This window comes from Manis javanica, chromosome 13 (genome assembly GCF_040802235.1).
Source record: "Manis javanica isolate MJ-LG chromosome 13, MJ_LKY, whole genome shotgun sequence".
Taxonomy (NCBI): domain Eukaryota; kingdom Metazoa; phylum Chordata; class Mammalia; order Pholidota; family Manidae; genus Manis; species Manis javanica.
Window position 1 is genome coordinate 66,052,518 of NC_133168.1, and position 27,776 is coordinate 66,080,293.

General features: G+C 51.3%; 1 protein-coding gene across 1 annotated transcript; it reads right to left on the bottom strand.

The window, feature by feature from the left end:
- On the bottom strand, positions 1-27,435 carry ZC3H12D (zinc finger CCCH-type containing 12D). The gene is made up of 6 exons (XM_037022092.2): positions 27,222-27,435; positions 19,268-19,640; positions 9,651-9,790; positions 6,637-6,871; positions 3,733-3,839; positions 1-2,781 (listed from the first exon to the last, which is right to left on the bottom strand). The coding sequence occupies exons 2-6, from the start codon at positions 19,567-19,569 to the stop codon at positions 2,003-2,005; spliced, it is 1,563 nt and encodes a 520-aa protein (XP_036877987.2). The 5' UTR covers positions 19,570-19,640; positions 27,222-27,435; the 3' UTR covers positions 1-2,002.
- Positions 27,436-27,776: the final 341 nt, after the last annotated feature.

The following is a 27,776-nucleotide window of genomic DNA, read 5'->3' on the forward strand; positions in this document are numbered from 1 at the left end:
TGACAATGGAGAGTTCAGGTGCGGTAAAAGTGATTTATTTTTGGAGCACAGTAACAGGTATGCAACTAGGAACACGTCATCCAGCCCTCCCCGCCATGTTTTGTGTCACAAAGACATACCAAGACTTTGGAAAACATTCCAAAGGGGGTTACATTGAAATATGCTGTTTCTTCAACTTGTTTTTGCGCTTGCGTTAATCACAGCGACCAAACAGAGCAGCTTTAACCGCTTACTAAAACTCAACCTTGTCTTCAAATCCTCAAAGGAAGCAGTTTAAACATTTCCAACTGTGAATGAGCAATGAAGCGACTCCACGTCTGTGGACCCACAACACAAAAGCAGCTGTCACGTAAAGCTTGATGACCAAGAGAAAATACACACACACACACTTGGAGGGAAATCCAGTTTATCTAGAAAGAGGGGGCCCTCTATAGGGCTGAGGCACCAAAATTGACAGTGCAATTGTGGGTATAGTGTCCTCTTTAGAAAAGAGGTGGGAACAGATCCAGCTGAAGCCACACTGAGAATCTGGTCTTAAAAGATGAAAGGGGCAACAGGAGACACACTGTCACTGGATCTCCCAGGAGGCGTTCACCATGAGTTGGAGGCTAGGGGCAGATTCTCCCAGGGGTGCACTCCAGCTGTGCCAACAGTGCCTGCGTCCAAGTCATGCCCTGAGGAGTGTCCCTCTGCGCTTGCCCGTCCACAGGAAGCCTTCGGGCTTTGAGAGCCAGTTTTCCATTGGACAGTTCCTCCCACTCTCCCTTCTGGTCTAGCCAACAAAGCTCCTCGTGAACAAATGAACCAAGACCTGCGGAGCTGGACGTGTAACCCGCAGTGAATGGGGGATGCCACCTTGAGATGCCAGGGCCTGAGGATGCAGGGTTCATGGTCTCGCAGCATGATCTCATTTCCTGTCCATTGCAACTGGGTGGGCCCCTTCTCCCCAAAACTCAGAGCAATACCTTGATGGAAGAAACAGCAATGGCAGAAGAAAGCAAAAACCTCCAAGCTGTCTTCACTGACCCACCTGGAGGTTTCTGAGCAGAAGTCCTCACTCACCAGGCCTTAGCTCAGCTAGGAAGAGTGACTTAGAAGGCTCGGCCAGCAGAGGGCTTGTGCTGGAAAATGACACAATGGGTGACTGAAAACAACAGGCCACTTAGTCCTGACTCGAGTGGGGTGTGCATGTGAGTGTACGTGGTTGCGTGTGTGTCTGGGTGTGTGTGACATTCATGTGGTATGAATGTGTGTGAAGGGGCAAAGGCCCGGAGACAGGCCTCAGGACCTCCACAGACCAGCACAGCCACACAATTTCAGAGTGACCAGTGGAACCCATACACATCAAGGCTAGACCTCTAGGTTCCCCTCCTGGGGTTCAAAACAGTTTGTATGATAAACCTCCAGATGTCAAAACCTCCACTGGTCAACTGATACATATTTAAGCAAGATTTGACGCAATGAAATTCAAGGCCATTTACCAGGATTTTTCACACTTTCACCCATGACCCACGTTAAGTGTACATGGCCACCAAGGTTATACAGGCTCACACGTGTGGCTAACAAACAAGAATTTCATACATAGCCTGATTATATGGGGTGTAGGCTGAGATTTTCTATTCCACTCCATTTCCGGTGGGACCTACTAAATTACCTTGTGACCCACTTGTGGATCCCAACCACAGCTTGACCAAAACAGCCGTGGAGTGTTCCCAGCATAACCCAGGAGCCATGGAGGGACCTACAGTCTTCCAAGCATAAGAAATCACTCCCTCTTCATTCTGCAGGTCATGGACCCCCAGCAGCAGGCCCTACAGTTATCCAGGAGCACCACCAAGTGCCACCCAGGGCCCTGGCTGCAGGCGAGGAGCAGGCTCCCCCGACCGTCCTTAAAGAAAAGTGGTCCCACGAGGTGGGCAGACGAGGTGAAGGCTGGCAACCTGCCTGGCCCAAGTTGCAATGCTAGACTGGACCAACGCTGGCGGCGGCTTGGACCAGTTCCTTAGGATTTTCCCAGGGGAGCGCCAGACTTTTGGAATCTCTGGATGAGGAGGATGAGCCTGGTGACGTCGGAGAGCGCGGGGAACGAGGCCATGACGCTATCCACCTGGTGCGTCGGGAAGATGCTGCAGAGCGCGATGCGCGCCCGGGCACGCGCGTCCACCTCGCGGGTATCAGCGGGGCGCGCGGACCCCGAAGGTCCCCTGAAGGCGCGGTCTGCCCAGCCCTGGAACCGGTCGTCGCCTCCTGGGAAGGTGCGCGGCCTGCGCTGGGGGAGCAGGTCGCCTTGCGGGTCCCCGGGGCGGTACCCACCCCGCCGCCGGACCTGAGGGCCAGACGGGTTCTGGGGGCTGGGGAGTCGGGGCAGGGCCCCCGGGCACGGCGGGGCCTCGGGCGACACCCAGTTCAGACAGCGCGGCCGGGGTGCGAGGCCGCAGCTTGGACCCTGGGGGGTCGCCCCGAGGAGCCCCGGGTCGTCGTGGAAGGCGAGCTTCGCGAAGCTGCCCCCGAGGGCGGCCACGTCCGCAGCCCGCGGCGCAGGGGGCAGGCTGTGCGCGCCGGGCTCTCGGGGGCCATGCCGGGCTGTGGGCGCTCCCGGGGGGCCGCCCTGCTCCCCGCGGCCCGCCACCGCCCGCGAGCTACTCGGCCGCCCCGCCTCGGGGCCAGCGCCCTGCCAGGCCCGTGTTTGCGCGCGGAGCTCATCTGCCACTGCCAGCTGCGCGTGGTGCGGCCTCTCGGGGTGGTAAAACTTGCACTTGATGCCGTAGGTGCATTTCTTGCCTGGAAGAAGCAGGGGACAGAGAAGGCGCGGGTGAGACCTGGGGGGGAGGCTGTGTGCCCCGTGTGGTCTGGCCAATGCCCGCCCGACACATGAGGCCCTTCTCCTTGGTGATTCCACCCGGACGGCCGCAGGCCCACCGCAGACCAATCAGGACTGGGATGGGAGGAGTGGGGAGAAGTGCCCTGGGGAGCAGGTGGGGTGGGCGAGGGTTCAGCACCCCGTCCCTGTAGTGTGGGGCACTGGCACAATGACCCCAGTGTCGGGCAGAGTGGGTGTCGGTGTGGGGGCCCCCTTTGACCAGGGACTGAGAGCAAATCTCTGGATCCAGTGACCTCAGCCTCCACGTCCTCAGGGACCCTGTGGCTACAGCCAAACCTGGGGGTGGGGAGAGGGTGCTCACGGCATAGGATTGCACTTCCAGTGCTGCCTCAGTTTCCACCACTGCCCACATCCCCCGTGCTAGCCATTGCCCTCTCCCTGAAGACTATGCTAACGGAGGTGAGCAAATAATCACCCAAATCTGAGCACTTTTCAGTGAATTCGAGGGAGATGAGCCAACCTGAATGTATGTGTGGTCAATTTAATTCTAAAACAGAATGACTCTGAATATCACTTAAGGCTTTTTAAAGTCCTTTAAACAAAAAAAACAAGACCTGGGGACATTAATAAATATGCTGCCAAAGCAGGTTAGTGTCAGGGCTGGCTAGCAGGCTCGGCACTGCGCTGGCTCACATGGCTCCCTCACAACAGTCACACAGGATGTCAGTTCATCCTCACCAAAACCCTGTCAGGAAAGCACCGTCCAGAGAGGTTAAATTACCTCTTCTGGGTCACACAGCTAGTTAAGAGCATGACTCAGGCTAGGACCCAGGTTCTTCTGGAGCTTCTGGCTGCCCTGCGCAGCCAACATGAGGCCCCGAACAGGGCACGAGACACAGCATGCTACCCACCGTAGGGGCAGTGCTGCCACGATGGCTCTGGGGGCTTCGGCTTCCTGCTCAGGAAACTGCTCAGGGTGGGGCCCCGGCGGCCCAAGGGGTCATCGGGAGGCATGAACCTGGAAAGCAAGCGCAGGAAGGCAACTGCAGGTCCCACAGGGGCTCCTGCCGGCACCTGCACGGGGAGCAGGCCTGAGCTCCCAGGGAATGGCGGCAGCAGGCCCGGCCTGGCCTGGGCTCACCGTCGGGGCTCCTGCTCCCACGGGGCTGTCACAGCATGTTCAAGCAGCAGCCCCCTGGTTCTCCCTGATCCCGCATGGAGCACAGCACCTGTGCCAGGAGAACTGCCCCTGGGCCTCTCTGAGACTTTCTCCTGCGGAGGTTCAGGTCACCTAGCATCTCCTCGAAAATGCGGAGTCCAGCCTTCACACCACACCTGCTTAATCAGAGTCTCAAGTGGTTCGGCTGATTTTTATCCAATTTTAACCCACTGTCCTCAACAGAAAGTCAGAGGCATCCATGGGGCTACCATGGACTACAACCGGCCCTAGTTCCGTAAGCAGATTGAGGCTGAGAGCCCTCTTCTCCTGCGTCACCTCGCAGCTCTGGGCACACACAGGTGGGGGATAAATATTAACCGAGAGTTTGAAACGCCAGTCGGTGAGTCATGAAGAGGCGGATCCCAGAGCCTCACTGTAGGCCCCACTCCTCCTCTGCAGCCAGGGGTCCCTGGGTTCAGCCTCAGCTCCTGAGGCAGCAGGACCAGCCATGGTCTCTGCCACCACCTTGCCCCTGCCTTCTCCCTGGCATTAAATCTAACAAGGAAGCAGCTGCAGCCTCAAGGTGCCCCTGTTCAAAGGAGCAAACAACATTCCTCAGAAGGAAAGCCCCTCGTTTGGGCCATCCATGTGTCAGATACATGCTTGTGTTCCCAGGAGGCACCTCCAGGTCATACAAAGGTTCCGCTCGATGGGTGGTAGATTCTAAATGGGGGGCCTGTTTTTATGGGTTGGTGCCCCCCGAAGAGTCAAGGGTCATGCTGAGGTCCCACCCTGCAAACCACGTCCACCAGGCAGCCTGGAACTGGGCAATCTCCAGTCCCGGGCAGCCTCCTTGGCTCTGATCCCAGCGACACAGCCGGTGTCTCCGAGTTGGGTTCTGACCAAGAATCTGGGGCGCCACCCACTGAGGTTATTAAAAGTTCCCAAAGGCTTCACCTCCTGCTCACTTCCGGGCCTCGGCCGCTGTGAGCTGGGCCAAGAGGGCCCTAAGGACAGGCCCAGGGCACGGGGCGGGCCCCCTCACCCACAGGCTGGCGGCAGCCTCTGCCTTCTGGCAGCCAGGGGACCTTCCGACAGGCTCTGGGTGGAGGCCAGTACATCAAAAAGACTTGGCCCAGGCCCCAGGCTGTCACCAGACCCAAGGCAGTCATGATCCCTCAGACCTCAGGGAGGATTTTTCTGGAGCTCACTATCACCAGACTTGCCAGATCCCTCTGGGTCTGATCGGATGGAGGGAGTCACTGGACTTGAGTATGTGGAAATGGCCATGGGGACTCCTGCAGGTTAGCTGTGGGAGCCTCCGCCTTGAGACTCAGGGGGGTGCCTCTGCCCCAGGGCTGCAGGCCAGGTGGCAACGAGGGCAACGGTGACCTGCCACTTCTGGGGAGCAACTCCTCTACCTCAAAACCATTTCACACATGGTATGATCAATTCAAGGGGAAGACCTTCAGCTCAGTGAGGTTGAGTGATTTGCCCAAGACACAGAGCCTGTAAATGGCAGAGCCCCCGTCCGGAACCTCATCTGCTGCCTCCAAAGCCCCAGCTCTCTCCTCTGCACCATGCTGCCTCCCAGTCTTCATCAGCAGCTGGTTATCTGCTGCATGCAGGCGGCCTGTCCCAGTTGGCATGTTGCCTCACTCTCCCCTCCCTCCCAGGGACACAGCCATTCACTTTCTCATTCATCTACCGCTAATTATTGAGGACCTATGATGTGCCAGACATGCTGGGGCCATGGCAGATAAGATACACACAGGCCCTGCCCCCACAGAGTTGGGGAGCTTGTCCCAAACCATGTTCCTAAACACTAGTCAGAGAGCCCAGAATGAGGACCCTGCTGGCATTGCCCGGAACGGAAGTTAAAAATGGGAGCAATGTCCCAGCTGGCTGTGCCCTCCCCACCTTATCTACCCTATGCTAGTCTCAGACTCACACCCACCTTGCAGCATGCCTGAGGATGTCTGCAGTGGGCAGCCGCCACCCAACTCCAACTGTAGCTGGTTGATCCAGGGTGGACCTGACCCGGGGGAAACAGTCCAGGGGATGGATAGACTAACCAACCAGATTCTCTTGAAAACTGCAACCAAGACACACTGAGACAGTCAGTTCCTAGGTCTTCACAGCCCCAACGGAAAGCTGATGTCACCCACTCCCATATGTAATTCAAAACTTTTTTGAAACACGGACAGAAACATAATAAGTGAAAAGAAGTGCAACAAACTTCAGATTTTCCCCACAATGACTTTTTCTGGGCTCTTATTTGAAGTATTAAATTCCTTAAAAGTAAAGACAAAAAGTTTATGGTGCACCAAGTCCATGTTTGGCCCACCTGCTGAATAACTCTGTGCTGGGTCAACTAAATGTAGGCATGGGAACAGAAAGGTCAGGGACAGTCGGTACAAACAAGCCTTGGTGGAGAAAGCTAGTCACAAGAGAGAGGAGACCCGGAGGGACAGAGGACTCGGCAGTGGGGTGGGCAGGTGACCTCGGGCAGGCTCTGTCTCCAGGGCTGGGTGTCCTTTGCTGGGGCATGGTGTTCCTGAGACTACCAGCCCTGCTGGGCCTACACCACTTGGAGTGGCTTTCTGCTGGCCACCCCCAGCCCTCCCATGCCAGGACTCCCAGGGCCACCGCATACCGATCATTAACGAAGGAGAACATGAGCAGCCTCTGCTCGATGAACCACTTCCACTCGGGGTTCTCACTCTGCAGGTCGCGGTAGTTGTCATTGGAGACGATGACACCGTCCTGCTCGTAGGCCACCTTCACGATATAGCGGTCATCGTAGCAGACCACCCGCTTGCCGTTCACCTTGCGGGACGGGGTGTACACCAGCACCTCCTGCCTCTCCAGCTCCTCCAGCACATGCTGCTCTGGGGGCCACAGGGCAGGTGGGAGACCGCATGTAGCAGCTTTCTCGGAAGGCCTCCCCACCCGAGAGCCATTCTGAGATCACGGAGCACTTCTGGCAGCTCAGGGGTCCTCTCTTGGCCAACACCCGCCTCCCTATCCCTGAGCCCAGCCTGGCAGATGAGGAGTGGGGAGGCCTTGGGAGGAAGTTGCCAGCAGCCCGAAGTCAAGAGGGCTCTTGGCTTCTGTCCTGCCTGTGTCATGACTGGTGTCCAGCGGATGGTACCCAACAAGGGAGAGTCACTTTAGAAGGAAGATGGGAGCTACAGCTCTTGGCCTTTGGATGGCCACAGGCCACAGTGCCCCACCACAGTAGACACAAGCGGCTTCTACACAAGGCAGCTACTCAGAACTTGGAAAGTGTATTAGCGTATTCTTCACAAATTGTTTCTTCCCTCAAGTCTAGGTCCTTTCCTATAGGACACAGTTTCCAGATGGTGTAAAGAGTTATTTTTTTTACTTGCCAGATGGGCAGTGCTCTGCTGGATAAACAGCATAGCCCACTTTTGAAGTCGCCACTGCCCCTCCCCGTTTGCATCTCTCACTATCCCTCTAAGAATTCAGTTTTGCACAGAAGTCTCTGGGTACAGAAGAACAAAGGTTTCTCTAGGGTCTTTCTCTGAGAGTGGCATTGCTGAGTTACAGGGAAAGGCACTTTATAAGATAATGCCAAATTGTTTTCCCAAGCGGTCATATCAAGTTACGCGGACATGGCCTTTCAGACGACCTTGCCAATACTTAGATTTTTCAGGTTTTTGAATTTTTGCCAATCGGGGGATATCAAGTGGCCTCTTACTGTGGTTTTATTTTGCATTTCTCTGGCTACTAATGAGATTGAGCATCTTTCCATATGTTTGCTGGCCATTTATGTTTTCTCTTCTGTGAACGACCTGGCTCATGCTTTAGCTCATCTTTCTATTTGTCTTTTGTCTTTGTCTTATTAATTTGGAGACGTTCTCTATAGATTCTGGACAGTAATCCTTCACCAGGAATATGTTATGTTTGGCATCTCCCAGTTTGAGGCCTGTCTTGTGTTTTTTATTTTTTATTTTTTTGTGATATCTGCTAATGAGCAGAAGCTTTTCTTTTGAATAGTCAAATTCATGAATCTTTCCCCTGTAGCTGTGCACTTGTTGTGGTTTCTTTAAAAACTCCTTCCCTACCCCAAAATGACTTCCCTACTCTTCACCCATATTATTTTTTAAATATTACAAAATTGTTGAAAGCCACTGTTCTCCATGTTGGGAGCATGAAGAATAATTTGGGGTAACAGGTTCACAGTGCAGGGCAGAACAGAGTATTTATCCCCACCCCTCCTCATAATCCCATTGACATGGCAGTAAAGAAACCCAAAAGGTAGGGGGGACCATAATCACACTAAAAATGGGCTTGGGGACCCCAACATACCCAGGATTCTGACAAATTTATATAGGGTCATATGGATCCTGTGGCACAGAGAGAGCCACAGCCCAGAAGGCTGGCGTGGTGGAACCATTTCCCTGCAAAGGCCCAGAGCACTCAGGCACATGGAGAGGGAGCAGGAAATCGACAGAAGTCAGAGTGGCTAACCCTTTTCCTCTCCACTAACCCTTCCCTTTAAGAAAAGGGAAGATAAAACTAGGAAGGAGATAGTGGCCTCCTAGAGTAAAACCAGCATCACTGTGGCCCTGGGAGAGTGGTGAGCAGAGGTGCCCGGCAGCCTGCCTGCGCCACGAGAGGTATGCTAGAGAGAAATCAGACACTCAACACCGGTGGTCAGTGCTGCCATTCAGGAAAGATCTGCATCCTAGGAGAACAAACTTATGGGAATCACATAGATGTGGATTTAACCATCTGGTTCCTTATTCACAAATAAAAACTGGCAGATAAGGGTCACCAGACTTTTGAGAAAAAGACCTAACAGCCCAGAGAGAGAGAGAGAGGAACAAGACACCCCCAAAAATAAATATGATTCACAGATACTGCATCCATAAGAAAAGAATAGCATTGTACCTAAAAAATAAGACAGAGGATCAGAAAGAGAAGCAGCAGCAATTGGTAACCATAGAATCAAAAACAAACCTTCTTTAGGTAAAAAGGCTGGAAGAAAAAGTCAAAGAAATCTCCCAGAATCACCAAGAACTCAGCCCTATCATCACTGACTTGGTTGAAACAATGCCAGTAATGGCTTAACATCTGACTTCTTGCTATAAAAGAGCCAAAAAAAAAAAATCCTGTTTACTTAAACTGCCTGTTCTATTACTTGAAGCTTAAAATGTTGCTGATATAAGAATTAAAAATGAAGAATTCCCTTAGTCTCCATTTCTTTGTTTCTTTCCCCCCCTCAACAAAGAGATTGGGCTAGGTGTTCAGGAAATAAATATCACAGGACCAAATGAATGTCTCATTCAGATCCTGTATCTCTTAGGGGTGGGATGCAGATCCCATCTTTCTGCAGAGTATTAAAAGTGGTAAGATGCAATTATTTTTGGAATTTCATCATTCACACTTAAAGATGAAATCAGTTGTTCATTCATATATTCAACAACCATTTATTAAGCCCCTACTATGTGGCAGGTATCAGACAAGGTGCTAGGTCTACACTGGTGACTGCTCAGAGTCGGGGCTTTCAGAAGCCTACAGTCCAGGGAGGAAGACAGACGTCATCAAACAGCAAAGCAGATCCCTGACTGTCACTGTCGGGCGCACTACCAAGGGAAGGCGCATGCATGACCCTCTTGTGCTGCATCGGCTCCAGCATACCTCTAATAGGGGTATCAGATCTTGGTGGGTCTTTCCGCCAGGATGGGACAAAAACTTTGATGTAGGTGTGTCCTCTGTCCCTGAACCAGTCCACAGCCAGCTGGATTCCCCGGCAAGAGAAGACTTCTTTATTTCCATGGCTACAATGGGAAAACAAAGAATCTGTAGAGACACAGAAAGGGTTCTTCAAGAGTGAGTCCCGCAGGAGCCTCCTGGAACCCATTCATAATCCAAGGGAATCAGGCAAATCTTCATTTTAAAAATAGTTCATTCTCTGCCCAAAACATATCCCTGAGCTGGAACCCCACATCACCTGGGAGAGTGTGTAAAGGCCCTGAGGGGGCTGCATTCCGAGGACTAACAGACAAGATCCTCTGAGTAACTGAAGTTTATTATTAACATAACACAGATGGGAATAGCCCCTGCAGAGCATTCTCACCCTCAGAGAGGGTTGTAAACGTACTACTGGGCTTCCCAGGTCCATGTGAGGAGGCAACGGGCCCCACAGATTCCGCTGAAAACACTAATGGAGGCGGGAAGGAGAGCGGCGCGAGGGGAGGCCCCAAACCAAGCAGGCCTTATTGAGGACTTTTCTTGCTCCTAAGAGGAATAAGAAGCCATAGAAGGATTGTACGGCTGGGGAAACACGTGATGTGATGTGATATGATCCAATGTTATGTTTCCAAAAGCTCACCCTGTCAGCACGGAGGACGACGGACTGGAAAAGGGCCAGAGAGGGTTGTAGGCATCCAGGCAAGAATGGGTGGTGACTGGACTGAGCGGGTGGTAGTGGATAGGGAGAAAAGCAGGTGAGCTTGAGAAAGATTTAGAAGGTCAAATCTCCAGAACATGGTGTTTGGACATAGAGGTGATAGAGAAGAAGGCACTGAGGAGACTCCCAAATCTCTGGCTTGTGTAATGGGATGGCGAGCTCTTTGCTGAGACAGGGGATTCTGGGGAAGGACATGGATTAGAGGGACAGATCACGAGTTGGGTCATGGACACACACTGAGTTGAAGGAGCCGTTGTGACCTCAGTGGAATTATTAAGTAAACAGCTAGGGTCCAGAAGAGAGGCCTGGGTGAGAAAATATGTGCGTCATCTGTGTTTGAGCAACAGCTGAAGCCTGCTGAAGTGTGAACAGAATTGCCTGATTGCCTGGGGAGAGAGTGAGAGGCCTGGGGCTAGACCCGGAGGAATTCTGTAACTTAGTAGCTGGCTATGAGGACAGCAGGACGATTTCACAGAAGAGACAGAAACGAGCTATCGGCAAACGAGGAAGTAAACCCTAAGAGCCATGGAAGTCATGAAGCCACGCGAGGGAGGCAGCCAGATGCTGCCCCAGGGACCAGAGAAGCCTGAAATATCCCTCAAACTGGAGGTCAGTGGTATTTTTCTAGAGAGACTGACAAGTGGAAAGATTTGAGATACTGAGAATAAAATCAGTTGAACTTAGCCATGGATAGGATATGACCTGGACTCCAGATTAGATCATGTTCTGCTCACTCCTTCCAGCCACCTGCCCCCATACTTCCTTTAGCCCTTTTTCCTGGCCATGCACCTTCCTCCACTCCTACCACAGGGCCCTTGCACCAGTTATTTCCTCTCCTCTCAGCCCAGTCCACTCCCCCTTCTCAATCAGATCTCAGCTTCATTTCTGCTTCCTCAGGAAAGCACCCCCTGACCTCTAAACCCCTGCCAGATTTCCCTATTAGGAGTCCTCCTATCACTGTACTTCTAGACATTTATCACAGTTGAATGTTTACACTCACCCATTGGATCAATTCAGTGTCCCCCTCAATAAATCTTCAGTTCCATTTGCTTCCTATTGAATTCCCAGCACCTGACATGGTGCCTGAAAATTATTAGTAAGGACACAGTAAAAATGTTCTGAACACATGAATGACTGAGAGGAAATGAGTCTGTGAGCAGCTGGAGGAGGAATAGCCCAGCAAAAAGGAGAGTTGGTTGGAAAGACCAGATGTAGAAGGGCCTGGAGGGTCTAGGGGCCAAGAAGAGAAGTGTGACTGTAGTGGGGGGAGGGGGGGGAGCCCAGGGGAAGTTGTAGGAGGCGGGGAGGGAAGGCAGGGCTACAGGCACTTGGGGAGCAGAGGGTCACCCTGACACGGCTTCTCCTAAGGGGCGTGGCTACAGCAGCCGACCTACATCCAGAGGTGGGTGACACTTTCTCTTGTGCATGGCCTCTCCTGCTATTTTCTCAGAGGGGATTAAGATAGGTTCAGGTTTGTAAAGAGAAAAAGAGAGTTTGTGAAAACACAGATCAATGGTACTGAGACCAGGCTTAACGGAGACGCAAGAGAACTCTAAATTCCTTCAGCTCCAGGAAGGTATCAGGAGCCAGGCCTTGCTGCCTAGATCTGTAGTGTCTTCCAGTTTAGAGAACATAGTCCTTTGGCCATTGAGGCTGAGTGTGAGGCGAATCCAACTATAAGGAGAAAATGTCAGTAGGGCGGTCTGTGGTAAAAAGGGAGAGAAGTGGAAGTTAGTCCCTTCCACCCCAGTGGAAACTGACAGAAGAAGGATGGAGGGAAGCTGAGAGGGTCCTTACCCCTCATTCTGAACCCTTGCTGGCCCCACTGAGCCTGAAGGGCAGGAGGAGATGTGGAAGCATCAGGATGGGTGAGGAGCCAGCACAGACTAGGCAGCTGCAAGCTCTTAGGGAAGGCCTGCTTTCAGGGCCACGCAGCATCCTGCAGGGGCTGCAGGGCTACCTTGAAGTGAGCCGGAAGGAACACCCCAGATCCTGTGCATGCCTGCAGGTCTGGTGGATTGTCTGAGGCCTAGGGATGCGCAAATAGGCCCCATGGGGGACAGCATTATAAGCCAGCAGGGTCCCAAAAAGACCAAATAGGACCAATGACCCCTCTACTCTGACCATTCCAGAAGCTAGGCCAGCCCAGCCACTAGGCAGCAGAGCCCAGTGAGGGTCCTGGACTCCCTCTCCCTGCCAGCACCAGGTCTCCAAGCCCCTGGACGCCAGGGCAGGGGAGAGGAGACAGGAAGCCCACATCATCCAGAAGACAGAAGACTGAGACATCGTGAACTGGCGAGTTCAAAGGTTGCCCCTCTCCACTGCCTAAAAAGGTGGGGAAGAGATTATATCTCTTATAAAACACAAGGTCTGTTTCATAAGAGATTATATCTCTTATAAAACACAAGGTCTGTTTCCTGTGCACGCTGAAGCAGCCATATAAACAACTGACAGACACCCTCCTCCCAAATCACATGCATCCCTAGGCCACAGCGAAGTCTGTCCTTGGATCACATTAACTACCACCGTTCTTTTATAAACTGCTTCTTGACTATGCTCTTTTCTGTGACTACACACCTGTTCTTAACTGTTCAAAGCCAACTTTCATTGCTGACACTTCTGCTGGGTGTGCATCTGAGGGATGCCACTGGCTGAACCCAGTCCCTGTGAGGGGGCGGCGTGCTCTGGGGACTGTGATCAGGACCACAACCTGCAGTGGCCCTGGCCGGGGGCATATGGATGGGAGGGGCTCTGAGGTTCAGGAGTTCAGGGAAAGAAGAGCTGAGGAGGGTGCCACCATCAGTTTTATGCAGCAAAAACCAGCCCCATGACCTCTCTGATGCAAGACTCCAAGATGGTGGACCCTTAGCCGAGTGTCTCTAAAGGGCGGTGAGTGCCACAGAGACCTGGGGGAGACGGGCAAGTGTGCATTGCCCAGAGCGCATCGCTGCAGCCGGCTCCTTCCCTGTCTCCCTGAGAGGCACTGTCCCAGCCTTGACTCCGGGCACAGTGAGGTTGGGGCTGACCCCCTGAACCACTCAGCTAAGTCTCTCTGGAATGGAGGATTTTCATACAGGTCTATTTTTTGCAGGACTAGATTCCCATACAACCCACCTCGGCCTCTCCTCATGAGCCTTCCGGTCTCTTTTGTGATGTGAAAATTGTCTGCTCTTCAATCCTCACCACATTTTCTTACCGACCTCAAAATCCCATCATGCTTGTCCTATTTCGGGCCACATAGAGCCCTGGGCAATTGTAGGATTCATGTCACAGGCACAGGCCACCTCCTCATCACATGGGGGTCTGTCTCTAGTTGCCAGCAGAGCTCCAGTCAGTCAAGAAAGCATCCATGGCCCCCCCAGAAGCCCACTCCTTCCAGTACAGAGAAAATGCATAAGCCAAAGGCGCCCCCTCATTTGTGCATCTCTGCATTTACTCAGGTTGATTTATGAACTACAGCAAAGCAATGTGCCCAGCTGGCTGAGACAGCAGCAGATCTCAGAGCCTAGTCTGCTGGGCTGCAAACTTCCCTGCACCAGCTCCACATATTTCCTTTATTCGTGTCCCTCCACAGTCTCTGGCCCTGGGATCCGGACGCAGCCCCTACAGAGCACAGGTTACCTGCTATTAAAATGCACGAGCTGGGGGATGGAGCTCAGTACTTATTCACAGTCACTGTGAACCAGTTTCTCAGGCAGCAAGCCAGGGGCAGACACTGGGAAAAGGAAACAGGAGCAGCACTGGGTTCTGAATAAAGGCAGGGTGGTAAGGGGAAGTAGGTGGGTGCCCGGGGCAGATTTTGCCTACATGGCAATTACGCCTGGAGCAGCCACAGCGAGAGTGTACCCACGCACAGAGACGGGCCGCTCTATCGGAGCACCACTCTACAGTTAACTATTGCCCAAGAGGTTTCTGAAAAAGTTAGGGCTCATGAAACAGTCCCATGGAGAGCAAGCCATTTGGGGAAAGAAAGGCAGAGATCAGCAGCAGCGATTTGTTGGGGGTGAGCTGTAGAGGCCCCCCACTGTTTTGTCTCTCTTATCCAGGGTTAAATTGCAAACACTCTGAACCTGGAGTTTATGGTCTTTTCACCAAGAGATTTCTCCCAGCCCAGGTCAGGGGGAAGAGAGAAGGTGCATCTCATATAAGAGAAACAGGTGGAGACTCAGCTAGGAGCCCGAGGCCCACCTCCGTCAGAGTCAGTTCAGAGGCTCAGAAGCGGTTTAAAGCCCCAGCCTGGGACTACACGCCCCAGCAGCCACCCACTGAGAGGGGCCTGGGGAAACCTCCCAGGGCAAGCCCAAGCTCTCACCACTGAAGACTTGTTACTCCAGAATAAGCTGGCTTCTGCTGAGGTTTCTAAGAGTTTAAAAATGTAAACAACCAACATCCAAGCAAAAAACCTTGCACACCCCAAAATGAGGATGCATTCAAATGAACCCCCTGTCTGGGGCAACAAGAGGATGTGAAATTATCAGGTGGTTTTCCCCCAGGCTGAAGTCCTTCAAACCACTCCTTTCCTAAATTTGCTTACAGAATATACAATGGTGAGTACTTGTGAGTTTCCCAGACAAGAAAATGCCAGCAAGAGTTGGCACATGAGAATTCATGTTCTTCCCAAACACTATGATGCAACTTTTCACATGCTTTCAGCAAAAGCTACCTTCTTTTTAAAACCCACTGGACATTTTTCATAAGGCCAAGGGTATAGCTGCTAAGGTATTCAGCTCACATCTCCCTCTCTTATGTGTACACACACACACACACACACACACACACACACACACACACACACACACACACACACACACACACACACACAGCCTGCTGGAGAAAATTCAGGGCTTTAGAAAGAGCACTGAACCCAGAGCCTGGCACTTACTTCTCTGTGACCTGGGCAAGTTGCTTACTCTCTCTGAATCTCTGCAGAACAAGAGAAATACCTTTATAAGAAAAATTCATTTTTTCTTTCACACACATGCATAAAATAACCACATTGAATCCTAAAGTGTTAGAGATGAAAAACCATTTAAGATTAGTCAGTCCAACCTCTTAATTGCAGAAACAGGGCTCAAAGAGCCAGGTGGCTCATGCCAAGGTCACAGTTGGTAAACTGTAAAGCTAGAGTTTGTACAGTCAGATATGTAGGCACTTGCCTCATGTGGCTATTTACACTTAAATTCAAATTGACTCAAAAGAAATAAAATTTAAAATTCAGCTCCTCGGTACGACTAGCCACATTTCCAGGGCTCAGTAGCCCCGTGGGGCCAGCCGCCACCGTGATGGACAGCCCTGGCACAGAGCTTTCACCACCACAGGAGCAGCTCTAAGCTAGAGGACAGAACGCAGATCTTCAGGTTCTAAACCCGGTGTTCCATCTCCTGCTTCTTCCTCCCTGGTTTCCTATATGAAACACAAGAGAACCAGCAAAACTACGGGGCCTGGCTTCCCAGACTCCTATCCTATGCCCTCTCCACATTGCAACTTAGAATTCTCATTGAGGTTGACTCACCACTTCGGAAACGATAAATGACCCATCAGTCCTGCTTTTAAGAGCCAGACAGACTCCTTTTGTTGTTAAATGAGCTGGAAAGTTTCTTTAATTTGGTGGCATGGTTTTATTTAAATGACTTGAGGACACAAAGTGTTTCATGAAGCAGGCCAACTCTTGTGTGCTCTGAGCAAATATATTCCAACTTCTTTTGAAAAAAGATTTGGCCAGTGATCCAGGGTGCTAAGCCCAGAGAGCAATCACCCCACGCCAACCAGGTTCCCCCACCACAAACAGCCTTGGGCTGCACTTGGGGAAGCTCTGGGGAGAGAAGCTGATGGAAATTTCCATACTAGGTGGCATATTCAGAACACAGGGATGGAGGCCAGGGTCTGATGGAGCCAGTGTTGACCTTGGCCAATGTCATCTAGTCCCTTCCTGCTCTTCTTCCTCTCTCAGTTGAGAGGGTCAGCTGTGAGGACCAATGGCTTGCTTGAACTCTCTCTGTTCTATTGGAGGACACGTGGCTTAGTGCCCCTGAAAAGCATGACATTATAAAGCTATCTAAATGTCTAAAGCATGCCATTATCTACATCAGTGGTTTTCTACTTTTGGGGGTCACAGACTTTAAATATCTGTGGAAAGCTGTGCATTTTCTCCCCAGGATATACATATATCATGTCAGACCTCTGCTGGCTTTGCAGAAGGAAGGGGCCATGAGCCAAGGAATGCAGGCAGCCTCTGGAAGCTAGAAAAGGCAAGAAAAGATACCATTCCCCAGAGCGTCCAGAGCTAGGGAGACCTACGCTGGACTTCCGATCTCCAGAACTATAAGACAATGAATTTATGATTTGTGAGGTGATTTGTTACAGAAGCTATAGAAATGAATACTGATTTTGGTCTTTAAGGATCCACTGAAAAACAACTTCCCAAAGACTATGAGAAAAAATGGTCACTAAAAAGCCAAGCTGTTCTCCCCGAACTAAAGCAGAAGCTGCCCCAGGTTCCACAGGACACAACCTGTCAGCACAGGCGCCCTGGTGCATGCAGCTGCCATCAGAAGGCCCACCGCTCATCTGCTCAGGCACAGAGGATGCATCCCACCCAGTCTGTCTCTTAAGCTTCCCTGCTTCTTTCCAGACGAGCAGCGCCCTCTTCACAAAGGGAGAACGGCCCTGAACACCGCAGAGAAGGAGCAGTTTTAGAAACCCTGTGTCTGGGGTTGACTGAGATTTGAAGTCAAGAGATAATAACGAGGCACCATGGTGGGTCTCAACTATCCACTTCCTCTCAGGGGTGAGCCCTGCACTCTGATCTTCCTTCACAGCGGAGGATCTGGAGAGGCTGAGGGTCACAGCTCCTCCTGTTGAAACTCCCCTGGAGGAAACAGTGGAAGGAGCAGGGGAGGGAGCTGGACCCCAGCTCTTTCCCAGATTCACCTTTGAACAGACTAAACCCCACCTATTAGGGGATGGTGCAATTGGTCTCTTTTTCCTAACTACTGGGATGCAGGGGACAGGGGATGTTCATGAGGATATAGACACGAGTGTGCAGACATGTATATACATGCAAAGAGAACACACACAGATATACGTGTTCTGACTAACAGGTGATTTTCAGGCAGCATGTGAACACATTAATGTTCCAGCACATTCTTCATAATAAGCTTCAGTGATGGTTTCATTTGCAACCCACACAGACTGAACACGAAGGCATTAAACTGATTACAGTTGTGGGAGGTGGGGCTGGGGGTGGTGGAGCTAAATCAGACCTGTCCTGTGCAAATGGAGGATGTGGTTTAAATTTGAATTCCAAGCACCAATAGAGGCTTTCATCAAAAGAATACCCTCCACTACCACCCCATCAAACCAATTCCTAAAAAATGTCTGGCCCCAACAGAGAGAAGGCCTACTCTTTTCAGTAGCACCTTTCATAGCCTTCTTACCCTACAGCTATTCTTCCCTTTTGCTGGGGACCCAAAAGCTCTCATAATCTGGAGCTGGAATAGTCTTTGATTTAAGCAATGGTATCCTACATTCAAAGCCCTCTTTCTGTTGATGCCCAGAGGGAGAGATGCCTGGTCCAGATCAGACAGAGGCCAGGCCCCCTCTCTCAACTCCTCCGCATCTCTTTCTAAGACCCTCAGAACCTTTAATTCCCCCAGAGATCCTGCAATAAGCAGGATTTGATAGACTCGCCTATCTGGTGCCCACATGGGAGCACGTGTGAGAATGTTACAGAGACCCGGAGGATCCGCCCGGGAGACCCAGCTGGCTACAACCTGACAAACGCTCTTAGCACGCACCATGCAGGGCATGACAGGACAGCCCGGGCCTGGGCCATCTTGGGTTGAACCATTCCAAACTTCTGTCCTGCAGTGCCAAATCCAGAGTGGGCCCAAGTGCCTAGGGAAAACACTCGGCCACAGGATGTTTGACAAACGCTGACAGCTTCAGGGCTGCTTTCTCAGTTCCCACCGCTGCTCAGCTTTTGAAAAGAGGAGCGCGTCCATGTACAGCTGGGAGTGAACACTTCCCTGCGGCTCTGCCTCTTGCCCCACTATAACTGAGCCAAGTAGTAGAATAATGCTCTTGTTTAGGTAAAAAGAGAGCGGGGGTGCGTGCGAGGTTCTCTCTCAGCCGAACGGAGCCACACCAGGAAGGATAACAAAGCGGGCGTGATGCTCTCATCCCCAAAACACACAAAGAGGTCAATACACAAATGTAGACACCTGTATCTGCAGCTCAGGGGCCACAAGCACCCCTCTAGGGGCCACAAACCCAGCTAGGGAACATCAACACCACGGCTGCCCTGCGACGATCTGGAGCAGAGGGCTCCCAGGGTGGGTCAGGGGTACTCTCCCGTCTGACTCTCCTAACCTCGAGGGAGGTACAAGGGCTATCTGGTGGCCTGTGTCACAGGGGAGGAAACTTGAGATACTACGGCTTGCGAGTCACGCAGCAGCAGCAGGTTAGAGGCAGAACCAGACCAGGCGCCATGTCTGCCAAGGCCCACCCGTGGGCTCCCCCCAATTATGCTCTGCCTTCCTCAGAAGAGGGCCTCTGTCCATGTGAATATGATTATGGCTACCACTTGTTGCACACTTACTCTGGGTCAGACCCTGTCCTAGGCACTTGTGCAGATCCAAACCTTACAAGTGCCTTCTAGGGAGACTACAGATGGGGAAAGTGAGACCCAGCGAGGTTAAGTGACTTACCTAAGGCCACACAGCTACAAAGGAACAGAACAGGGATTCAAAGCCCTATCCACTGGCCCCAAAGCTCTTTGGACCAAACCACCAAGAAGAGGGGCAGTTCTTCTCCCACCCCAGGGCTGCAGGATGAAGGAAGCTACCTCATGGCCACGTTGCTGCCGTCGATCACTATGGGCCGCAAAGAGCTGGCTGGCCCTCTGCACTCCTCTGCGTCTGCCTCCAGCCCATGCTGAGCAGGGTCCAGGCCCCCACAGGAGCCTCTGGGAATGAGCAGGGGCACAACACTGCCCTCTCGGGCCTCGGGGCGGCTGCCGGTCTGGATCAGCTCCTGCAGCACATCGTTGACCAGGGCAGCCTCGCCCAGCTTGCCCAGCACCCTGACCACATCCTCCCGGCCGTAGCCCAGCTTCTGGAAGAACTCCATCTTGCTTGAGTGCTCCATGCTGTGCCAGCCAGGCTCCTGGCAAGGGTCCTGCCCCGGGCTTCCTCCTGGCAGAGCCCTGCCAGCATGAGCTAAAGAGAAAAAGCATCCATCAGGTGTTTTCTGGGCAGCCTGGCAGGGAGCTGTCAAGTGACTGAAAGCAAATTATGTATGCTCCCTCCCTACCTTATCTATCAGGAAATCATGTCGAGTGGTCCCCCTGGGGATTTTCAGTCACTCAGTGTGGTCAGGGAGTCACAGATGCAATCACACTGCTTTTACTAGTGAGCCCACTGAGACCTTCACCCCACACATGCGCCCCCACAGGGACCACTGGCCAGAGGCATCAAGGACAGCTAGGCAGGCCATCCAGCCCTCTGGACACTTGTATATAAGCCCAAAAATGTTTCTGAGGCTCTCTCATGGGCTGAATTGTGTCCCCCAAATTCAGCCCTAGCCCCCATACCTCAGACTGTGACTGCCTTTGGAGATAACATCTTTAAAGAGGTGACTAAGTGAATTTGAGGTAATTAGGGTGGAGGCCTGCTTCAGTATGACTAGTGTCCTCATAAGAAAAGAAGATCTGGACACAGATGGGTATAGAGGGAAGAACGTGTGAAGACACAGGGAAAAGACTGCGTCTAGAGTCAAGCACAGAGGCCTCAGGAGAAACCAAACCTACCAATACCTTGATCTTGGACTTCAAGCCTCCAGGACTGTGAGGCAATAATAATAAAATACCATATGTATGTGTGTGTCATTTCATATATGTGTGTATGTATGTGTGTGTGTGTGTGTGTGTGTGTGTGTATATATATATATATATATACATACACATACATTAAAATAAGTACCAGGTCTGGGGCATAATGTTACTGAAGTTCTGGCCAACAAATGTAGCTCCTCAGCTTAAACAGGAGGAAAGGCCCCCTGCTGAAATCTATTCCCAGAAACACAATGCACCCACCCAAATTCAACTCTGTGCTTTCCCTGGCAAATAATTCAGACCATGCTGAATCTCAAAGTTAGAAGATCCTTCCAAATTGGATCCCTTCCACTTGGGGTGGGCTGGGGGGCAGGGGCTGCAGCCTGATAGACCATTACAAAGAGAAAATGATTAAATCAATAGGAACACTCTAGACAGACTGTGTCCCTCCCCCTTTTCTACTCACAAAGACATCTTTCAAAAAACATTTAAAATACAGAGATTATCACAAAAATACATTTGCTGTGAACATTTGAAACAATGCTACAGTACCAAGAATAAAAAGGTATCTCTTCATACACACCCTAACCCCCACTTGCCTCTCCTGCTAACTGTTTGCGCTTTTTCTGTGCATCTAGTCTCATATCTAACAGACCCACACACATACTGTTTTAGGGAGCTTGTTTTTACATAAATAGCATATGTATTGTTCAGCAACTTGCTGTTCTTCTTAAAAATGCATTTTGTAAATCTTTCCATGCCAGTTTTTCTGTCCTGCTGCCCACCAAATCCTCAACCTTTAGAATGTTGTCTGGCACAACTGAATCTCAATGCATATTTATTGAATGAATGAATCAAGTGTGTAACTACATGCCAAATGATGGAAATGTAGGTTGTTCCTTTTTTCCCCTCTCACAAATCATGAGGAACAAACACTGGTGCACATCTAGCTTTGCCCCGTCCTCCCCCCCAGGACTGCAGGTTCTGCTAGCCTGCTGCTGGAATCCTCTGAACATTCACGGCTGTCTTCTAGGTCTAACCTGGCCTCAATTCTCTTGCAGGATCTCTCCGCAATGTGTTGGATCAACAGCAATGGTCTAGCAGGTGAAGGGCATTTCTCAGACTACCTCCTGGCCGAAGAGGCCTCACCGCAGTTTCCCCTTGTCACCCCCCACTCCTGCCTGGTCCACTGACTCCTGAAACACTCTAACTGCCTCCCAAGACCTCCTAACCACCGTAGAAGAGTATCCTCACCTTCCTTACCATGTCCAATCTCTCTGCTGCTTTTGACCCAGCAGGCCACTCCCAGACTTGTTATTTTAAATCAAGAACTTTCAGACTACCTCCTTCTTGAAGCTCTCTTCTCCATTAGGTTGTACAACTTAGCCTGAGTTCTGAAGTCTTTCCAGCTCTTTCCTTGGCCTCTGCCCATTTGCTCAGTGATGGGGGCCTGTCCAGCCATCTTCTCTGCTCCTTGTGTCCTCCACTAGGCCCTGTGCCGATGGGCCCATAATGGCACTTCCTGCCCAGACCCCTTGTTAAGCACTGCACACCCAGTTACAAACCTGCGAGATGAATGTCATGCGTGCTATTTGAATGAAGTGCTATGCAATTCAGAATGCTGTCATTCAAGAGGCTACTTCAGTCAACGTGTGCTCCGGGGAACCTTGGAAGGGCCCCAAGACCCTTTCAGGGAGTCTTCAAGGTAAAAGTTATTTTCATAATAATGCTAAGGTATAATTTGCTTTTTTTCACTCTCATCCTCTCATGAGTATACCATGAAGTATTCCAGAAACTACATGTTGTGTGACATTGTAACAGTTTGAACGCAATAGATAAGAAAACCCAGCCGTCTTCTAAGCCAGATATTAAGAGGTTTGCAAAAATGTAAATCAGTGCCGGTCTTCTTACAAATTTTTTGGTTTGAGCAAATAGAGTTATTTTTGATAAAATTGTGCCATTCTAATTAATGTAACTGGTTATGATTTTTAAAATAAATGTGTATTTTTAGATTTTTTAGCTTTAGTTTCTACTAAGGTATCTTATCCATAGATAGATATAACCCACATAAACAAAAGCTCTTTGGGGTCCTTAAGAGTGTTTAAGAGAAAAAAGGGGTTCTGAAACCAAACAGACTCCTTCTTACAACCAGAGCTTTCGGTAGGTATTTCCACATAGATGGTTCTATGTAGGTGACACAGACATGTGACCCAGGGACCCAGGACAGAGGCCCAGGGCCTTCCCCCCAAGTCTGGCCCATATCACCCCATTTCCTACTGCCCACCAGCCCCACCCAAGCCTTGGTCCTCACCTTCTTCACTCCACATCTGAGGAAGCACAGCAGCCTCCTAAGGGATCTCCTACCTCAATCCCATCTGGTCCGGCCTCATTTGTAGCCAACACTGTATTTCTAAAACAAGTCAGACCATGTCACCTCCCTGCTGAGAAATATCCTCTGACCTCAGGTTAACCCTAAGGAAGATACCACATTCCTGAGCAGACTGCCCAGCTGTCCTGATGCAGCACTGACCCCCTCCGCCCCTCACTGCTCGCCACCAGCCCACCGGGCCCTTTCTCCAGAGCCACACTGAATCTCTTGGTGTTCCCTAAGCATTCCCAAATGTTCTCATCACTGTACTTCTGTATATGCTTTCCTCTCTACCTGGAATGTTTTTTTTTGGTTTAGCAAACTTCAAATCTCAGCTCAAATGCCACTCAAAACAGTCATCCCTGACTCCACAAATGGAGTGGCTGGTGCACCTCATCCACCAGGCACTTTGCTCACCTTGAATTGTTAGGACACATTGAATTGTCCTTTCTTTGTTTCTCAAGAAACTGTAAACTACATTCTGACCTATTTGCCTGGGAATCTCTAGCACCTGGTATAGTGCCTAGTATATCTGATAAGTTTAATACTTTTGTATAATTAATGTCCAAAGTTAAAATTACCTCCCTTTCTCTATTCTTTTCTTGGGCTCCCATCTCAATGATTGGCAGTCCCTAGAGGCCCAAAGAAATCTTGGTCCCCTTGGCTCTTCCCTTTCTCTCACTTCTACACCCTGGACGTTTTCCATAACCACCCTGTCAGTCCTTTACAGCCACACCGCCCCCACCTGGTTCCTTCGCCCAGCCATTCATTCATTCAGGTAACACTTACTGACCTCCTCCTAGGCACCAGGCACTGTGCTGGGGCCCAGTTCCATAAAAACAAAATACAACACAGTCCAATTTCAATTTTTTCACAACCTATTCAGGAAAACAGGCAAAAAATGTAAACAACAAGCCATAAATTATGACAATAAGCCCAAAACTTTTGATTTTAAACATGTGCTCCAAACCTCAGACGAGGAATGGCTTATCTTCCTTGAGGGGAAGAGGAAGTGCCAGAAAGGCTCTCACAGAACTGGGGGTGACGAAGGACGAGCTGGCTTCTCCCAGCCCAAGAAGGGCTGTGTCCTCTCAGCCAGAGCCTCTCGGGAGGCCGGCCCACTGCACTGCCACCCACGACCCAAGTCACATCAATCCACTGACAACAGGACTCCCATGTCCCACACCCTTCCCAGCTCTGCAGCGTGACGGACGCCCAAGCCCTGGTCTCACTGGCCACGTCCCCCCATCCAGCTCCACCTTCTATGCCTTGACCAGGGACCGGTCCTCTCCCAGGACAGCTGTTCCCGTGGGCTGGGGTCCGGCCTTGGGCTGGTCTCCAAGGAGGAGGCGGACACTCGCCAGCCCGGCAGGCCAGCCTCTCACCAGGGCTCTCTCCCTGGGCCCCTTCCCTTTGCCAGGAGCCCAGCAGCACCCCAGCCCCACCCACACTCTCAGCACACACTGGAGCACTTACTTGGGTTTGGAAGACAGAGAGAGAAGGGAAGGGAGAGAAAGTAAAGAAGGAGGAACTGAAGTGAGGGAGGTTAAGAGAAGATGGCAACAGGTGGCATGGACATGAAAGTCCATATTCATGTAGTTCTTCATCCTTCACAGAGACTCTTACTTGAACTTCCTGCTGTCCCTGGTGGGCAGACAGGGTAGATAAAAGTACTGGCTTTCCACAGGTGAAGAAACTCACCTTCTGAGTGGTACAGAGGAAAGGTTACAAAGTTAGTAAGCAGCAGACAGTGAAGATAAGTAGATGCCAAAGATAACATGTTGCTTTGAGTGGTGTTCAGAAAGGAGGCAGAAATGGAAAACCCAGAATACGACGGGGTCAGGTGACATCTCTTTGATCAGCGGTAAGGAGAGTCTGCGCGTGCTTTGTAACCTCGCCTGCTGGGATGACACTGAACATTTCTAAACTGAAAACCCTCGGGGCTTTCGCCTGGGGTCGGGGAGCAGGACGGCCGGCCGCTGGGCCCTGGGCCCTGCAGCCCTCCACAGAGCCCTCAAGTTCTAAAAGCGGTTCTCCTCTGAGGAGACTTTTGAAAGGTTATGTGTGGGACCGCAGAGCTGTTTTTACACAAAATTAACTGAAAGAATTCACCCACTTCAGAGGCTTTTCTCCCCCTTGAGACTTTAAAATCAACTTCATTTCCTTTTAAAACTTCTAAATAAGGGAGAACCCTGGGGTGGGGGGCTGTTCTCAGGAGCCTCCCCCCCAGCCCTCGGGGCCCAATCCCCCCTTTCGGATGTGATGGTCTTTGAGCTGCAGCCTCGCCAGCGGCTTCTTAGACTATTTTTAAGACCTGAAAGTACGAACGACTTCATCTGAGTGCCCTTCCTCAATCTTGACTGGAAGTCTCGAACAGCACAGATGGTTTTAATCTTCAGAGCGGCCCCATGCGCTCTGACAAGGGGCAGCATCGCGGCTTCCCCTGGTCGGGGGGTCCTGGTGACTGTGGAGGGGTGGGCAGGCTGAATGCAAAGGAGAGGGGGCCCTAACAGGCTCTCAGGAAAGAGGGGGAGGGAGAAGGAGGGGAGGTGGGCGCTCTTCACCATGGAACAGTGGGAAACAGGTCAAATCTGTTCCTTCCAGAATCAGCCAGTCCAGGCAGAGGGCCTTTGGCTTGGTGGTCTGTAACCCCTGACTGGAAAAGCCCCTGGGGAAAAGAATAAGAGGGAAACTGAAGGAGAAAAGGAGGAGGCGTGGGAGGCTGGGATAGGTAGAGAGCCAGAAGCCCCCAAGCGCACAGGATCTCATCGCTGTAAGGTGCTTCCTTGTGTATCATCTTTGGAAATCCCAACGTCCCTGGAAGGTGGAAAGGGCTTCATTCCTCAAGCTGCAGGTGAGAAAACAGGTTTTGCTGACTTACCCAGGATCCCACAGCTAGGCAATGGGCGGCTACTCCCGCCATTCCCCAGGCCAGAGGGTGCTACCCAGGGCTGCTCCAGGCCCACAGAGCAGGGCAAGCCTGCGTGCCAGCCCCAGAATGAGGTGCATCAACATGTTGCCCACCCCCAAGTCCACTCCTGGGTCACCTCTGCCAGCTCCAGAGAAATCTACTACATTCCAGCCCCCAAAAGTCACCCACCAAGATGATCAGAAAGTCCTCCTAAACAGAGTCCATGCAGAAATTTTATGAATCTCAGATCTAGAGGCCCTGGGTGGAGTCGTCAGTCAGATTTTGGGGAAGTCGCAGAAGAGCAAAGACATCAGCCCACGAAATTTGTGTTTTGGGCCTGACCTTTTTGTTTTTAAGGAAATATAATTGTGGTAAAATATGTATAACAAAATTTACCATTCCAACTAATTTTAAGAGTGCAGTTCTATGGCATTAAGCATTCATCACCACCATCCATTTCCAGAACTTTTTCATCTTGTAAAACTGAAACACTGTCCCCACTGAACACTCACTTTCCATCCCCCGTTCCCCCAACCCTTGACAACCACCCTTCCACCTCTGTCCCTCTGAACTGGACGCAGCTCCAGTTCCCCATGTGTGTGGAATCATGCAGTATTTGTCTCGGTGACTGGCTTATTTCACATAGCATAATGTCTTCAAGGTTCATTCATGTTATAACATGTATCAGAATTTCCTTCCTTTTGAAGGCTGAATAATATTCCATTGTGTATGCATACCACCTGCTGTTTTACCCATTCATTCATCACGGGCATTTGGGTTGCTGCCACCTTTTGGCTGGTGTGTATAATGCTGCTGTGAGCGTGGGTGGACTGGCTTGGCCTTTTGCTTTCTCCTTGAACTCATGCCCTGCCCTTCTGCCCTGTCATATGTCACCTCAGGTGTACACACAAGTGTTTACAGTTCTGATCCATATCCCAGAGCAACTCCGAAGCAAAGTTCAAAAAAAGAACAAAACCCTTTAGTATATTCTACACCCAACCTATTCCCAGGTCAGGGATTGGTACTCCTGGCGGGCATCCCCTGGCCTTAGAGAAGAGTTAGGTCAAAACCGGGGGGGAACTGTTAAGGTTTCTAATGGCTACAGGGAATCAGCCAAAATTGTCTTCACTGCCATCAGATCATGACTTATTTCTATGTCCTCAGAGGCCTTGCTCAGAGCGCATGGAGCCATCCTCCGAAAGAGATGGTGTTTGGATCTGCTGCCAAATGTTGCTGATCTGTCAGAAAACTTGACACCCCACACCACACCTGGTCTAAAGGATGCTTTCCAGAGCATGGAGACAGGCTTAACACGGGCCTCAGAGTCCGATTCCTTCTGATTTTATAACACTAAAACGCCTTCAAAGACCACAGCAGGAGTTTGTACTGACAGTACAGGGTTTGCTCTGATTAATCTTTATTCCATAAAAGCCTTCTTGAAATTAAATACAATTTTGTGAAAATGAGCAAGGATTTCACCTAAGGAAATTAAAGATGCTTACCTGATATTTTTAATAGGAGTACTTAAGCGAATTTCAGGTGTGGGACCTCACATTGCTCAGGATAGTACTCATCCAAGAACTGCCCTCCAACCTGCCTGCCCCCCACGTCCTGTGCCTCTCCTCTCACCGGACCCAAGCCTTCCAGGTGGCTGTCGCCCTGGCTGAGGGCCAGGGATGCCCACTCACCAGCAGGGGTGTCACTGGGTCCTCACGCTGCACTCCCCTCAGCCCGTCCAGCACCAGCTGCAGCCGTCACCCTGCCGCTGCCCTCCCAGCCAGCCAGGTGTCCCTGCCACCCTCCCGGGAGCACAGCGGGGCCACGCGGCAGCTGGGAGCCACTTCAGGCCAAAGCTCCACTTCCTGGACCCAGAGTCACGTTCAAAGGTAGTTTTGCTTTGGGTTTGAAAAAAAAAAAAAAGGAGAGGAAGAAAGAAATCACATGGGGGAGGGAGACTTGAAGCCGGAGCCTGAGTCAACGAATCAAAGTTCAACAAGCATATGCAAAGCGCACTCCTGGGAGGGCAGAGGCTGGCTGAGCGGGAAGGCAGGGGGGCCCCAGGGGAGCAAGAGCAGTCCGCACCCCGGGGGGGCGGGGATCTTCAGCTCCCAGGACCCACTTATGCTCCTAGGTTGTCCTGGGGAGGGTGCCTCTCACAGCTGGATAAACAAAACCCAGCCTGCAGGAGCCAGGAGGGGCTGGCCATGGAGGGAACAGAGCCTGCTCCCTAGATAAGGGGGGAC